This window comes from Cuculus canorus, chromosome 12, assembly GCF_017976375.1.
Source record: "Cuculus canorus isolate bCucCan1 chromosome 12, bCucCan1.pri, whole genome shotgun sequence".
NCBI classification, from domain to species: Eukaryota; Metazoa; Chordata; class Aves; order Cuculiformes; family Cuculidae; genus Cuculus; species Cuculus canorus.
The window spans coordinates 20,245,976-20,260,805 of record NC_071412.1 but is presented as its reverse complement, the minus strand read 5'-3'; the positions used below and the strand labels follow the sequence as shown (position 1 = coordinate 20,260,805).

Sequence of the window (14,830 nt, the reverse complement as noted above, 5' to 3'; positions counted from 1 at the left end):
CTTCTAGTGTCCGATATGAACCTCCTGACGCAGCTCTAGGCTGTTCCCTCTAATTTTAGTGGCAGATGGGAATGGTTGGACTAGATGATCTAAGAGGTCTTTTCCAGCCTAGTGATTCTTGATCCTATCCCCTGTCTTAGGAGAAGAGACCCACACCTGCCTTGCTACAACATCCTTTCAGGGAGGTGTAGAGAGCAGTGAGGCCTCTGTGCTAGTGAGATACTGAAACTGCCAGTGAATAAACTCTCTAAGAATCCTTTTTGGAGGTTTAGAAGGCAAGCATCCTTTCTCGGGGGTGGGCAACACGAGGAACAATCTCCATTGATCGTGTGCAGCCAGATGAGCTGGGACAGGAGAGATTTCCCACTTACAGCAAATGGATGTATTTTCCCAGAAATCTTATGCATGTTCTATTACTTTCCAAGGTCTAATTTTAATGTTATTATGAACTTCACAAGTATGTTATTAGGAATTTCTTGCTGACTTTGAGCAGGCTCCAGCTCTGCCTGACCTTGCCTTTGAGATAAGGACAGGCTACAAACAGGACATCACAGAAGAAGACACAGCAGGACAGGTCAGACTGGACACAAGATGTTATCACCTTCAAAGAATGAACAGCATCTGGAAAAACCTCAGCCTCCTTTTCTACAGGCCAAACAGCCCCAGTTCCCTCAGCCGCTCCTCACAACACTTGTTCTCCAGCCCCTTCCCCAGCTCTGTTCCCCTTCTCTGGACACACTCCAGCCCCTCAGTGTCTGGTGGCGGCAACACTGCTGCGGGGTGGGTGAGGGCATGGGGCCCCTCACATTTACCAGTTGCCCTCTTGTTGGGCTTTCAGTTTTCCTGGCTCACATTCCACTGGTCAACATGCAGGCAGAGCCACAAAACTGTTTTTCCCCCCCCCCCGATGATCAGGGTTGCCAATGTGGTAGAATGTGGAAATCAAATATTCTCGGTACCTGTAGTGCTAGGTGATGGGAACTCATCTGCTTGTGGTGTGACAAGAAAAGGCCATCCCCCTCACAGCTCTACAGATGGAGAAACGAAGAGGAAAGTGTGGATTGTGGCACGAAGCAATCAAAGCCTTCACAGCACCGAGTCCTGCAACTAAAACTCTGAGCACTATACACAAATGCATAAAACTACTGAGGTGATTCCCAGTGATGTCCAGTCCCACCCACAAAGGAGTCTCCTTAGCTTGCTTGCTGGTAAGTTTTAAGGGCTTTGATTTTAATTCAGCCTTTTTTTTTTTGTTTATCGCAGAGAGGCAGAAGGGTTGCGATGCCCCCAGTGGATCCCCCAGTGTCCAGTCCTGGAGGTAGCCTTGCAAGGAGTAATCTTACTTCAAACCCAGGTATGTTAATAGTTACATAGCTGAAAGATTAGAAACTTACCTCAGATTGTGTATATGGCAGGTTAAATCCTACTTCAGTCTCCATCTCTCTAAAACTCATGTTGTCCTTCTTATTTTAATGGTGCTGCTTTCTACATGTAATCTCTCTACTTCCAAGACATAAACATGAACTTCAGCAAACACTTTTTAACTGTAAGGGTGATCGAGGCTGTCCTCGCAGGCTGCCCAGGGAGATTGTGGAGCCTCCATTCTTGGAGATATTCAAAAGCCACCTGGATGTGCTCCTGGACATCCAGGTCTAGGAGGTCCTGCTTGTGACCTCTGGAGGTCCCTGCTAACCTCAGCCATTCCATCAGTCTGTGAAGCAGGCACCTACAGTTTAGCTTTCTTTATGGGTGGGCATGGGACCCTGCAGTTTGCCTCTCACTTAAGAAAAATTCCTGCATTTTATACTGAAATGACATAGTTGTTTGTATAGTTGTCGCCAAAACTTTATCTTGGAGGTTAGGAATTCTCCCGTGAGTGGAAAAATTGGGCAGGAATCCTGCCCTGCGGGTGAGAAAATTAAATTTGGATTTTCAGTGTCTCAAAGACTGCTTTAAAAGTCATGGAGCTGCTGTAGAACAAATGGCACTATTTAGTGCTACAGTTCTAAGAAACAGATGACTTCCACTACTTTTTTGTAGACTTGATCTCTAGGTGAAGGCTGTTTCCAGATTTAGTGCTTCAAAGATGAACACTAATACCTATTTCTGGATCGTGGTCAGGCATATAAATACTGAGCTGTTAAAGCTCTGTCAAGACTGAGGCATCTCTGGGTATGTGCAAAAATATAATTTTACATGCCTGAAGTCTTAAGACCAACCGTGCTGCTGACATTCAGGTGCTCCCAAAGTTAGCACAGCAGAGGGGAGTTTCAACTTGGAATTTTGATGCCTACATTATATTAAAACCCGTTTTACCCAAATCCTCATTTAGATCTAGCCTGAAACAGTATTTCCAAAGTCACTGTGAAGGCCTTAAGCCACATTTCTCGTATCCTGCACTTGATGCCGTAAATTGGGATTTCAGACAAGAAGGCACCTTCAAGAAGCGGGAACCTAGATCAATCCACATTCATTCTGAGGGGGTTTAAAGCTCTCGTTGCCAAAAGAGGAGCATAAAAGGTGCTCGGAGTCTCCTTGTTTCCCCAGTGCCATTGTTACTCGATGCACATGCTAAACAGCTCTGATAGATGTGCTTGGAAGCACAGACTCATTTTGTAATGGTACATTCCTTAAGGAATAAACCTAATAAACCACGATTAAAAAGAACAAACAAGATGCTACTAACAAAAAATTAAGACAGATTTTTTCCATTAGAAGCTGAAGTTTTATTACAGGATAACAGTACATAAAGCACATCTAAAATCGATGTGTTCAATGCACTTAATAAAGGTAATGTAATATTAAAGGTACAGTTTCTAAGTACAATATAACAACATTCATATTAGAATGAAAATTGGAGTATTTAAAAGACAACATTAAATCTCTTATTTTTACAGTCATATTTACAAAATGAATCAAAATACTTTTTTTCGGGACAGAGTAAAATAACAAACTTGAATATAAGCAGGCTGTCGTAAGAGTGAGTTGGAAAGGTCCATGAAAGTGAAAAGTTAAGTGAGTGGGTAAAGATCATTAGCAAAGGTTTAGTACAATACCACTTTAGTATTCCTCTTGATGGCTTACATTTGATTGTGGCTAGAAAAGGGATTTATACATACTGTACACATAACAGACAGCATATATTTACATGTACAGTATAGTTGCATTTAAACTTGTGTGTATTTACAGATATTTGAGCGTATCACTCAACGAGGTTTTTGAAGTCTGTGTGTGCTTAATCTTCAAACTGATGTATATTTGTAATGAGCATTTATTCCGGTCTTGTTACATCGAACATTTAGTAAACAGGGAGAATATATGTTAACCAAATGGTTTTGCATAAATATATCGAACTAATAAAATTAAAACAATAGGAAGAACGTGTCCCTAGCATTACGTATAAGTTAGTACATACAAATTTAAGAGCGACTTCTCCTCTCCTTGAGAATATCAAAAGGTGACTTAAATCAACAAGGGAAAATAAAATTGTCATGGCTTCTATTTAAATAAGATTGTAGCTTCAAGAGGTTTTTAAAATTGTCCTGATAGTGTTTGCAATTAAACATTCCACTTATGAAAATATACCCATGGTGCAGTAAAGTTTGTATTTATTTTTAGGACAACGGTATGTTGGCTGTTTAAAAAAAATTATTTTATATATATATTCCTTGGATTGAGGGTATAAAAGCAGTGCATGGAAGCCAAGAACCATGGCTTTAAAATTCACTACCTTCTATTATCAAAAAGTGCAGTAAACAGAAACATTGTATTTAATAAATTGCTCAAAAATCTTTGCTAAAGATCTTATAAATTCAGTAATATTACAGAAAAAATTCTAATAAATATTTAAAAGGTTAATTACCTCTTTAGTTAGATATTTGATATCCATCAGTTTTAAAGAATTAACATGAAAACAGCATCTAGAATGAAAGGAACAGGGGACAGGAATACTTTTAAGGGTACATGACTACGTAAATTAAGGTATAAATGAAAAATAAAAACAAAACCCCCAGACCTGACAAAATGTTGCAAATTCCACTTCTTAATTAACTTTAGTTGCTAATGGCTGTTCTTGGATATGCATGCACGATTTATAAAGCATATCCAAGGACTGAATTTAGCCATCCATCTATCATGGAAGATTTACAGAAAATTCCTATTTACAGTAACTGGAGTTAAGTGTGTAGGCGTGGCCTAGTAACATCCGCAGTTTGAGTGTGTACAGATCCTATTTAGAGTGAAGAGGGAGGAAGGCACCCAGCAGAATAACATCTATAAATATCGGATGCAACGATAGGATAGAACTCGTCTCAACAAGCCAAATAACTACCTCCCTTTCAGACAGACAGCACATTGTAATTACTTTATACTGGCAGATTAGAAGTTTTTTCTTTTTTTCTGATACAATACAGGCAGACTGTTTTAGTAACCAAAAGGATAACAAGCTGGACAGAACATTTTTAGTAACGTTAATAATGAATAATGTTAATAATGTAGAAAAAACTCTACATTTGATATCAAGTATCTGTACCGGTGAAGTAATTTTCTCCTTATTAAATATACTATAGAATAATTTATATAATGACACTATGCATTTAAAGAGAAACCATGTCCCAAATCTTGTACTCTGATACAGGTACTTGTTGGGCATATGTTGGTGTGTATATATCTATACACACAAATATATATATATTTATATATAGTTATACTCAGTGAAATTAACAAGACCCAAAGGTGGTATTGTCTAGGAATAAAAGGGGTTTGTTTGCTTTTGTTCACAAAAGTAACTTATCTAGCACCACACATCAGAAAAACACAAAAATAGCACACTCTAGTTCTAAACAGCTATGTCTAAAATAGATTATATAGTAAAACAGATATTATACAGCATAATGTGGTATTTGATAAACAGATAAATATTTGCACTGTGTAGGCTGTTTATAGTATAACTTTATCTATACAGAATGAAAGCAAAAATTTAACTGTATAGAGGTGAGCAGAACAACATTAAATATTATGACTCCAAAGCAGAGACAGAGTTGAAAGAATAGAGCAAGATAAAATGTTTACAGGCCATTACAAGTCCTTAAATTAGTAGTAAAATAAGGAATCAGTTGCTCAAGTTTAAGAAAGCAGTAAACAAGAGATTGCATTTACATGCAGATGTCTAAAACTTGTATTTCTTTTAAATCTATGCACAAAAAGTCATTTGTTTTTATTGCTTGACATTCAGTTATGGCTAGAGTATTTTTAACCTTTTTTTTGTACTTTGGAAACAAGAATATTGTTAAAGGTGCCATAAAAATGGACAACATTGAAAACAGTTTGCAAATAAACCACCTAACACTGCAGTTCTTTATACATTTTAAAAAGCCTTGTCTGGGGTTTGTCATATGTTAAATATATTTAATCTGGGAAAATACATTGTAGCTTGAAGCCTCCCATTGGCCCAAACATCCAATACAAAAACACATCTCCAGAAAAGGAGCAGGCAGACGATACAGTTACATATAAAGAAGCAGCCAGTTAATGTCCTAATAGTTCAAATATTCACCACTGTTCCGTAACTTGTTTCTAAATCAATGTAGAAATGAGGAACATTTTGGATTTAGAAAGGTGTACAGTACATATGCCTTTTTGTGAAATAAAATTCACTGTATTGCTTATGAATTCTCTGCATTAGATATAGATAGAATTACAGATTGCAAGTTCCTGTAAAGTTTGTGCATGTACATTAGGAGTTTGTGGGATAATTTAGGGTAGTGTTTCTCAAACCGAAAGTCACAACCATTTGAAAGTTGCCAAAGCATTTAGATTATTATCAAAACAATGTCAGATAAACGTAGCTGGTTCTACGATAGGTGTAGCGGCAGCACGGTTCTCCAGCGCAGAGTGTGGTTGTGCTGGCTGCAGAGGAACGCGCTGGCCAAGGAGCTTGTGCCACTGACTGGACGCAGCTCAGCCCCTGCAGTGTGGAGGAGCTGGAAGAGCTGGCTGCAAGCGTTTGCAGTAGCCGTGGAGTTAATTCAGCTAGGAAACATCACCAGTCATTACAACTGGTCCGCACTCCCTGCCCCAGAAAGTAAGTTAATTCCAACACTAAGAGCCCTAAGAACCAATATATACTTCAGAGGGATTGTGCTTTCAGAAAGCTTGAGAAACACTGACTTATAGGAAAACAAATATACAAAGGAGATAGGAACACCAAAAACATGCAGATGTTAAAAGAAAAGTGTGATGTCACACATCAAGTTGAACAACTTGATTGTAAAGTTCAGCTTGAAAAAGTAATGAGATTATGAGGGAAGACATACAAGTGAATATTGTGGCAGAAGAAATGAACCTGTGAGTATCGGTCTGAAGCCTTTATCATGTTTCGTTTCTTATTTGGATAGCCTACTTATTGCTATAAAATTATTGCTATATTCTACCAATGATAAAGGCAAAAAAACCCAAAGATAAATCAGCAACATTACATACGAAAAAGGTAGAATACAGCTTTTACTTGATGTTAAAAACCTATTTAACCTGAATAAAGTTCCAAAGATAGACATTATCCTAAATGTTACATATTTTTCCCCTCAAGTCCAGTGACTTAGCATTAGTTAGCGAGCTATTATCACAGTACTAGGATTAAAGCACATACTGCAATGGTTTTTAAATAAATACTCATTTATAAGTTTTAAAACTTGTCTTTTCGTTGTTGTATTTGGTATCTGTATATATTTGCCCTCATTTCCACCAAATGATTTACCGACAGGAGTATTTAAGCATAAAATAGGCGGCCAATATTTAAATATATTCATGGATGAAACTTATAAAGTAATAAATATTAGTATTAATAACGAAAAAATAATTCTAGTAGTTATATTTCTCCAGCTAAGGAAAACAAAGATTTTTCTTCTGTGCAATCTGAATTAGCCAGCACAGGTAGAATCTCATATACTCAAGAGAAAATTGCTTATTATTTTTAGCTATTGGATAGTAAATGCTGATTCTGACATTTACATTAATAAGTTTATATACATTCGGGAGTTTAGGAATGTGTAGACAAAAAAAAATACGCCTTGTTTGTGCAGCTTATACTGTGCAACCTGTATTGTTCATCAAGTACAAACTGGGGAATGTGTATGCCAATCCAAAAAAAGATACTGCCATGTTTGGATCACCCTACTGCATGGCTGTACCTATTAGCATTACGTTTAATTCATCTGCAAGTATGTAAAGAATAGGTTCTGTTGCGAATTAGCAATAGGAGTTTTCTTCTGCTGAAGATGTGAGAACGCAGACTGTTGAAGAGGTCATGCTTGCTAAGCAGTGGTCTGCCTTGGAAGGCAGTTCCCAGCTAACCTTGACTGTCAGCTTGTAAAACTGTAAGAAAGGTTTCCCAATTTATTAAGCAACCTGAAGTAAACAACTGGAAGCCACAGACCTGAGGAAAAAGCCCTCAATAACCTCAGATACTGGAGAACTGATGTTTTTTGCAAGAGGACAGACATATTTGATGGAGACATTCTCCTTCCCAATTTAACTGAAATCTTGAAATCTTCCTCATTCTGTTTGTAGTTGCTCATTTACTTTTCTACTTTATATTTTCTAAAGAACACAAAGCCATAAAGCAAGGCTACTTGGGGACAGGCTTCCAGAATCCTACAGTTTGGCACTTGGAGACTTCCTAGCCATTGCTGGCTTTGGTGGTGGTGTGATCACTTGGAATCGCTGTATTTGATGCACTAGATACAAGCATGTCTTCAGCCTCAGTGTTTCTTTCCAGTCAGTTGGTTTTTTTTTTTTGCATTACCATGAGGCACATGCAACAATGACAGAAAACATCTGAATTGTTGTGCTTGTATTCCTGCAGATCTATGGTCCTGTGTGACTTCATCGCCAACACCTAAACATTGCCTTTTCATTCTTTCTCGTTGTACTATTACAAACTGATCTGTTTTCTTTGACAACAGCTTAAATACTGAAAACCCTGACTACTTTCTATTGCAAAACACTGAAATTCAGCTGGAAAAATAGTCCTATCATTATAAAAATGTCCAGAGGGTAGAAATTAATTTCCATCATGTATTTAATAGGTCAGCATTATTTTCTAAAATATAACTGCAAAAGCTTTGCGCTGTTTGGAGTACTTTTTTGTTTTGAACCAAATAAAGACCAAAGAGCAGCTATACTGCAAAACCAAGGAAAAGAACGAGGCACACATAGAGCATTTAGTTAAAAAAAAATATCCAGTTCTCTTGTGCCTGGGGGGCAGGGAAGGGAAAAAATACTAGCATATTTTTTAAAAAGTAATTTTATTCCACCAGTAGTACTGGCCACCCTGTTGAAAAGTTTCAGAAGATCCCTGAGCACATTAGTTTCTGACTTTTAACCCCAGCTCCAAAACGATAGGGCTTCTGTTGTTGATAACGAGATGGATTGTCATTCACAGTTAAGTCAATCATAAGGTGCTTATCTATTTACCCTTTTTTTCACCAATCAGCACAAAGAACTGTCAGAAAATAACTTTTATTTTTTCTTCTTTAAATAATAAAAGGGCACAAAATTTAAACAATCAATGTTTTGTGACAGTGGTTTAGGATTATTATCTGGCTGCCCCTCAACAACAGACAAGTGAATCAATCGACATTCCTTAGCAAAAAAAAAAAAAAAAGAAAAAAAAGGAAAAAAAAAGAAAAAGGCAAAAAAAAAAAAAAATCCTGTACAAATATGTATTTTTCCCTGAGGGATCAAGGTTACACCCGCAAGTGCTCTATGTACATATTGCACTGTAGAGGAATGAAGAACATGTGCAAAAAAAGCAACAATGATTGAAGCTTACTAATCAAACCTTTTAATCATGACTGCTATGTCATCTTGCATTTTGGAATGTCGGAACACAGCTATTCCTTAATCTAAAATGTAAAAAAAAAAAAGAAAGAAAGAAAAAGAAAAACACACGTCTACTATGGCACATTCAATGAAATAAAAAGTTTTCCAAAGACAAATAGACAAATTCCATCAAGAAAATAATACAAAGTTCGTTCGTTTGGTTTTTTTTTTGTTTTTTAGAAAAATTACATTACTTTCTTTCATTGTTTCACATTACAAAATTTTTTTTTTAATGTTTACACAAATCACATTTTATTGCAGGAATATTTCAAGTGCCATCAAACATTTATAGAAGGGTTAAAAAAATAGAAGTCTCTCTAAAGTGGTCCAGACAAGGCTTTGTATAGAATAAATCTTTTTTCCACCTTCTATTTTTGACTTAAGTATTTTGAATACATTTTCTTTATTCCATTGACACTTAACAGCCTAGAAGCAGCCACTCACACGTACCGACGCATATATTCATGTGCACAGACAAATGTACTCTCTCTCACACACACAGGTGCACATACACACACAGATATCTTGGTATCCATACTAAGATAGATAAGCTTTAATAAAGAACAACCAAACTTAAAAACAGCCTCCCTTTTCACCTAATCCCATAGTTTTTAAAAGGTCAAACGATGTTGGAGATGGTGAAGTATATTAAGGTGGTTCAAAAGACAGTATAGTATAGTATCTCTTCCCTAGAAAGCCAAAAAACATCTCTGTGGATAGATACAACACCCAATGAAATCTCTTTGCAGACTTTAAGGAACAGATCATTCAGAACCAATATATTATTCCTTTATCTTCGGCTACCCTCATGTTTTTGGTTGTAATGAACTGCGCAGATTATGATAATACTCAATGAATGTCCATTGACCCCAAATGTATTTATTAACTGATTATTCAAATGATCATCTGATACCAGGCCATAGTCCCAGAGGTTCTGCAGAGGGCATTTGCTCTGCTGCACTGGGTTCTTAAATGGCCACCTCTCAGACCAGCCATTCTGATGTTATTCTGTGCCCCTTTTATAGAAGCCTCCCTGGCAACAGAAGTCTGTTCAGTACATCTGTGAGGCTATATCCCTTTTTATCCCCTATTTATGAAAAGCGAAAAAATAAAAAATAGATCTTCTATTGCCAAGTGGCTGTTAATTGTGATTGGGAAAGCAGAGTTACTGGGGTATGTACGCACAGCACAGCCCAATTTAACAAGGTGCCAAGTACGCAGGAGCTCCATGGACAAAAATGACAGCATTTTCTGGTCTGGAAGATTGCATCACAGGCTGGTCTCAGATACAAAGGGCTTTCAGAAAGCCAAGGCCCTATCTGGAACCTTTTTACAGTTATGTATCTTACCAGTAAATGCTCCAAAAATCTGTGTTGTCAATGATTTCTGGGTGTAAACATGCTGAACTTAGATACCAAAAAAAACCCCGCTGGCAGCAAGATGTCCGGTAAAGTACTAATATTCATCGGGAAGAGGTAAGAAAAGGATGTGACTGAATATTAATCCTAAAGTACTTTGCCTGGTAGTCTACTTATTGTCAGAAGTAGGAGTTGTATCTCGTTCTCTAAAATAATTACAGGTCTTACTTCAGTATTTAGTAGTTGACACTGAAATTAAGTTTAGTTGATCTTTACAGGACTAGCACCTAAGGCTGGTCACATTCAGAAAATATTTGTTAGTTAAAACAGTCGCTTTAAAAATAGGAACACACATTAAAATGAAAGTACCATATCATGCCAGTTACTCCAATAAAGTAAACAATGATTCCAGAAGTGTTTCAGCGAGACTGGAGAGAGCACGTGCTGGGCTCTGAGCCACCTCTTTGGGAGCAGGCGGGATGGAGCAGTAAAAAGATGGCTCTGTGGACTTTTTCCAGAAGCCCTCGTGCCTCCATCCCAGTGCTCCCGGAGGTGCAGGTGCTCCCCGCCCATACTCCAGGGCATAATGCTTTGAAGAGGAAACAGATGATGCTCATCTCCCTCTCCTTTCAAACCACAGAGATGAGTGATAGCTGTAAGCATCCCTGAGGTGGCAGACTAAAATTTTTAATAGGCATCATAGCTAAATGTCTCAATTTGACCCCGAAGGAAGCATTCAAATCATCGAATAGACCTGTATTTTGCTTATAATAACCTGCTGACCTAATCCCCCATTTTATGATGTTAGGCTTCTCAGCATTTCTCAATGACTATAATATATGTAAGAGATTGCTCAGCCTTGGAAATTAAAGCAGTGCAGCACTTTCTGTTTTATTCCTTTTCGGTTTTGAAAGTTCCTGGCTTTTTCTTAGGTACTTCATCAGAAACTTAATTTATGTAGGCCTACAAGGCATCCAGTTACACATCCTCATCTCATCCAAACCTATTATGCACCTCTGGCTCTAAGAGCCACAGTATATTTTGTGATGTCATTTATTGTGAGGCTGCTTCCTTCCAAACTATATTTACTTGCCAGATGTACTCAGTATTCTTCCTAAAGTGAATGGTAATTAATAATAAAAACTGCAAGATTTGGCTTATTGGTTTGTTATGCAATACGGGAATCACAATTTCAGAATGCAGATTTATAATATTAACTATTTCCAGGCATTATACAGAGTACAACACAGTGCTTTCTAGCAATAGCGTGCCTTTACTTTGTTTAGTCTGTCCTCGTGTGATAAACCCTAAAGTGCATCTTTCCAAATAAGGGGAGCAATGGAGTTCCCTGTTCAACTACCTGAAATGGAACTGCTGGATGCTGGAAGAACATGGGTCAGTGTCTCATCTCACTGAAGGCAAAGACAAACCTCCTATGGATTTTGATAGGCTGGAGTTTGAAGGCATTGTTTACGATATGGAGTACAAAAGTATGCAATATTATGTATAAAAATTACTTTTCCGCATACATGTCATACACACATACTTTTACTGTAGATACAGACTTGAGTAAAATAGCTTCAAACCTGGATTTGTGGCGGGCAGAAATACACTTTATTTAATAGCCCAGTTTTCAAAGGTGCCGTGTTATTCAGTTGTTACTTCTCTGCAATTGCTTAGTCCTTAACTTTGTCCACAGAAACTCAGCACCTCTGAAAGTGAGGCTTTTGACTTGTGCACCTAAATGTGAATTTAGGCATATAATTTTATACATCCAGGTTTGAAAGATTTGAAAATAAAAGTACCTTTGAAATTAAAAGTTGAAAACCTGATTTTAATTTAGGAAATCGTCATTATTTTCAGCTCTTTAAAAAAATCTGTGTAACCATTTCAGGATATGACCAGCCTCTCTTTAAAAGTAACATGGAAAACAGCAGCATAAATACCTCCCAATGTACCAGTACCTGCCAAACCTTTTTCAGTTAAACTTGAATTTCTGGTGCACATGCAACACAACAATGAACACGCTAGCATTTAATTTAAAGAAAAAGGTGCAAAATGAAAGTGCCTTATCAATTCAACAAGAAAAGCTATACCAGTAACTACATTTTATATTAATTAAAACAATATATAAACAATATCTCTTTTGCTATATATAGTCTTCATGCCCATTTACCCTGTAATATATTATAATGCTATTGTTGCTATTGCTATGGACCCTTTTCATGCCGTTCTGTCTACTGGCAAACAGTGGTAGGTGAAAAAAATCGTCCTTCATGAAACAATGAGCAAGTTGTGCAAACTGATGCTGAAATCTCTGCAATGCACACCAGTCGCTGATTACTAGGTGGACTCCCTGTTCTGATCAACAAATTGATTGTTCTGTCAAAAGTCTGGGCAGTGAACTACAAGAGAAAACAACCTTCTGACATTAGTACCCTCAGTCTGTGTAAACAGAGGTCAAGGATTGAGAAGTTGAGACAGAAAAAGGGTCCATATTTGTAGGCATAATGGAAATCATATGCATGAGAAAAACAAGTTCAACTTTGTTTCATTGTTTCCCATCCTTCGCCTGACCCCGACCGCCAAGAGATGTGCAGTGTGTTGGCTCCCTAGGTCTGTGCAGGGCCATATAAAGTGTCTTGGTTTTCTTTCTTTTTTTTTTTTTTCCTTTTTTTTTTTCCTTTCTTTTGTTTTAATGTTTGTACTTCGGACATTCTAGAAGTGCTTAGGTGATACGTTTACCCATCAATTTGCATCGCTGGCTCAAATTCTGAAGTGAACAACTCCTTGTAAAGTGGAGGAAAATGAAGTCGTACAATGTCTGGGTATATTGCTTTAAATGCCATAAGCTTTTCTGTATGTCGTCCACACAGTGCTCTTAAAGTAGACACTTTGCATATTAACTGTAAAAAAATGAACAGAAGTCACACGGTCATATATGGAACCAGGCCTCCCAATCTCGCTCTTAGGATTAAAGCGCTCTCAAACACTTTGAGTTCACTTCAGTTGTTTGCCTTAACAATGGCATTTCAGGTGCAGTCACGGATGTGACTGTCACAACAAAGAAAAATAGGAAGCCACTATAAAGCTATTTAAGTAATGCATTAATGCTATTTATGAAAGAATCTTTAAGTTCCTAGGAAAACATATCATTAGGTTTCCTCACTTGCCTACCAAGCACTAGATTGACATAAAAGTATTTCATAGCTGGATCTTAACTCACGCGACTTAGTCATTCTCTCGGAAGAAGGCAATCCCGACTACTTCACCCACTGTGAATATTAGGGAGGGAACTGACAATGCAACAGATTAGGCTTTTTTAATTTATGCCAGATAAGGTGAAAAGGAACAGACCAGAAAAATCTGTACTTCAAAAATATCACTAGAGTACTCCTGGAACTTACGGTGTAAATTATTTGTTTCAAAGCACATGTAAGAAAATTTCTTCCAATAAAGGTACCCAAGATGTACGCTGGGAAAACAATTGTATGATCTAGGATTTGAAATGAGGATGATTGGTAAAGCCAGGGCTAGACTATCTTGCTTGTATCGTAATTAATCCTGTGTTGTGAAACTAAGCATAAGCTTTCTGGCTCCATAGAGTTTTGAAAGGAACCACCTCTGTAAGGAAGTGCCTATTCTTCCCCAGTTCTTCAGATTTATTTGTTTTTAACATCACAACACTTTTCCATATTTGAAAACTAAAGCAAAGCTACTTTAGCTTAGCACAGTAGTGTGCAGTATCTCTTTTCCCTAGACACTGACATTTGGAAGAACTGCTGAGAACTGTGTGGGGAACTTCTCACGGACAACTGAAAAACAAGGTTAGTCTGGGTATTGTGTGTTACAACTACTTAATTGTCATGCAGGCTGAGATTTCATGAGGATTAGGGCATGCATGTTGTAGAACTGAAATTGTATTCTGTGTGGCAGAAATCTTGTAGGAGAAGTTGGATAAAACCCTTCATTGCTTTTCATGAAGTTCAGCATTTATTAAAAGGCTTCTTGTCACACCATCATCGACCCTGTCCCCTAGGAAATCATCACTTCACCTCCCCTAGTTTTTCGTAAATAGTTTCAGCTAAGCACCCAGATTCTGAACAAAGAATTCTGGGTTTATAAGTAACAAGTTAACTGTGTGGAAGTTTTTACACCATCATTAGGGTTCATAAGAAAGAGTACTTTCACAGTTGTGCGACACGGCACACGGAGTCTTACCTTTGTTAGAATTCCATCTTCCCGGTGGTTCTTTTGTAGGACATGCTGAAGTGCTAGCTGGATCTTCTGTTGGAGTTTTTCAATCTTTACTTTCTCCTGAAGCCATAAGCGATCTAAATATAAATGGAGTTAACAACTCTAGTACTGCACACATCAATCAGTGCACCAGGAAGTACTAAGTCTGTTACAGATTCATCTTTCTAGAAAATAAGCTTTAAAATTAATAGGTTTTCGAGTATATTTATGATGTGCATTTAAAATTACTTTTATGAAGCCCTTAATTAGAATAATGCAGTGTATTTGAGTAAGATTTATTAAACATTTGCTAATAGGGTCTGTAAAATGGCAGGGTATTTACAAAATGAATCTAG

General features: G+C 37.4%; 1 protein-coding gene across 3 annotated transcripts in view; it reads right to left on the bottom strand.

The window, feature by feature from the left end:
• Positions 1-2,687: 2,687 nt before the first annotated feature.
• Positions 2,688-14,830, bottom strand: part of RORA (RAR related orphan receptor A) — a 355,196-nt gene continuing 343,053 nt past the window's right edge. For all 3 annotated transcript variants that reach the window (XM_054077367.1, XM_054077365.1, XM_054077366.1), the window contains 2 exons: positions 14,460-14,572; positions 2,688-13,144 (listed from right to left, as the gene is read on the bottom strand). In XM_054077367.1, the coding sequence (XP_053933342.1) occupies positions 12,980-13,144; positions 14,460-14,572 (278 nt within the window). In that variant the 3' untranslated portion in view covers positions 2,688-12,979. The remainder of the gene's footprint in view (positions 13,145-14,459; positions 14,573-14,830) is intronic.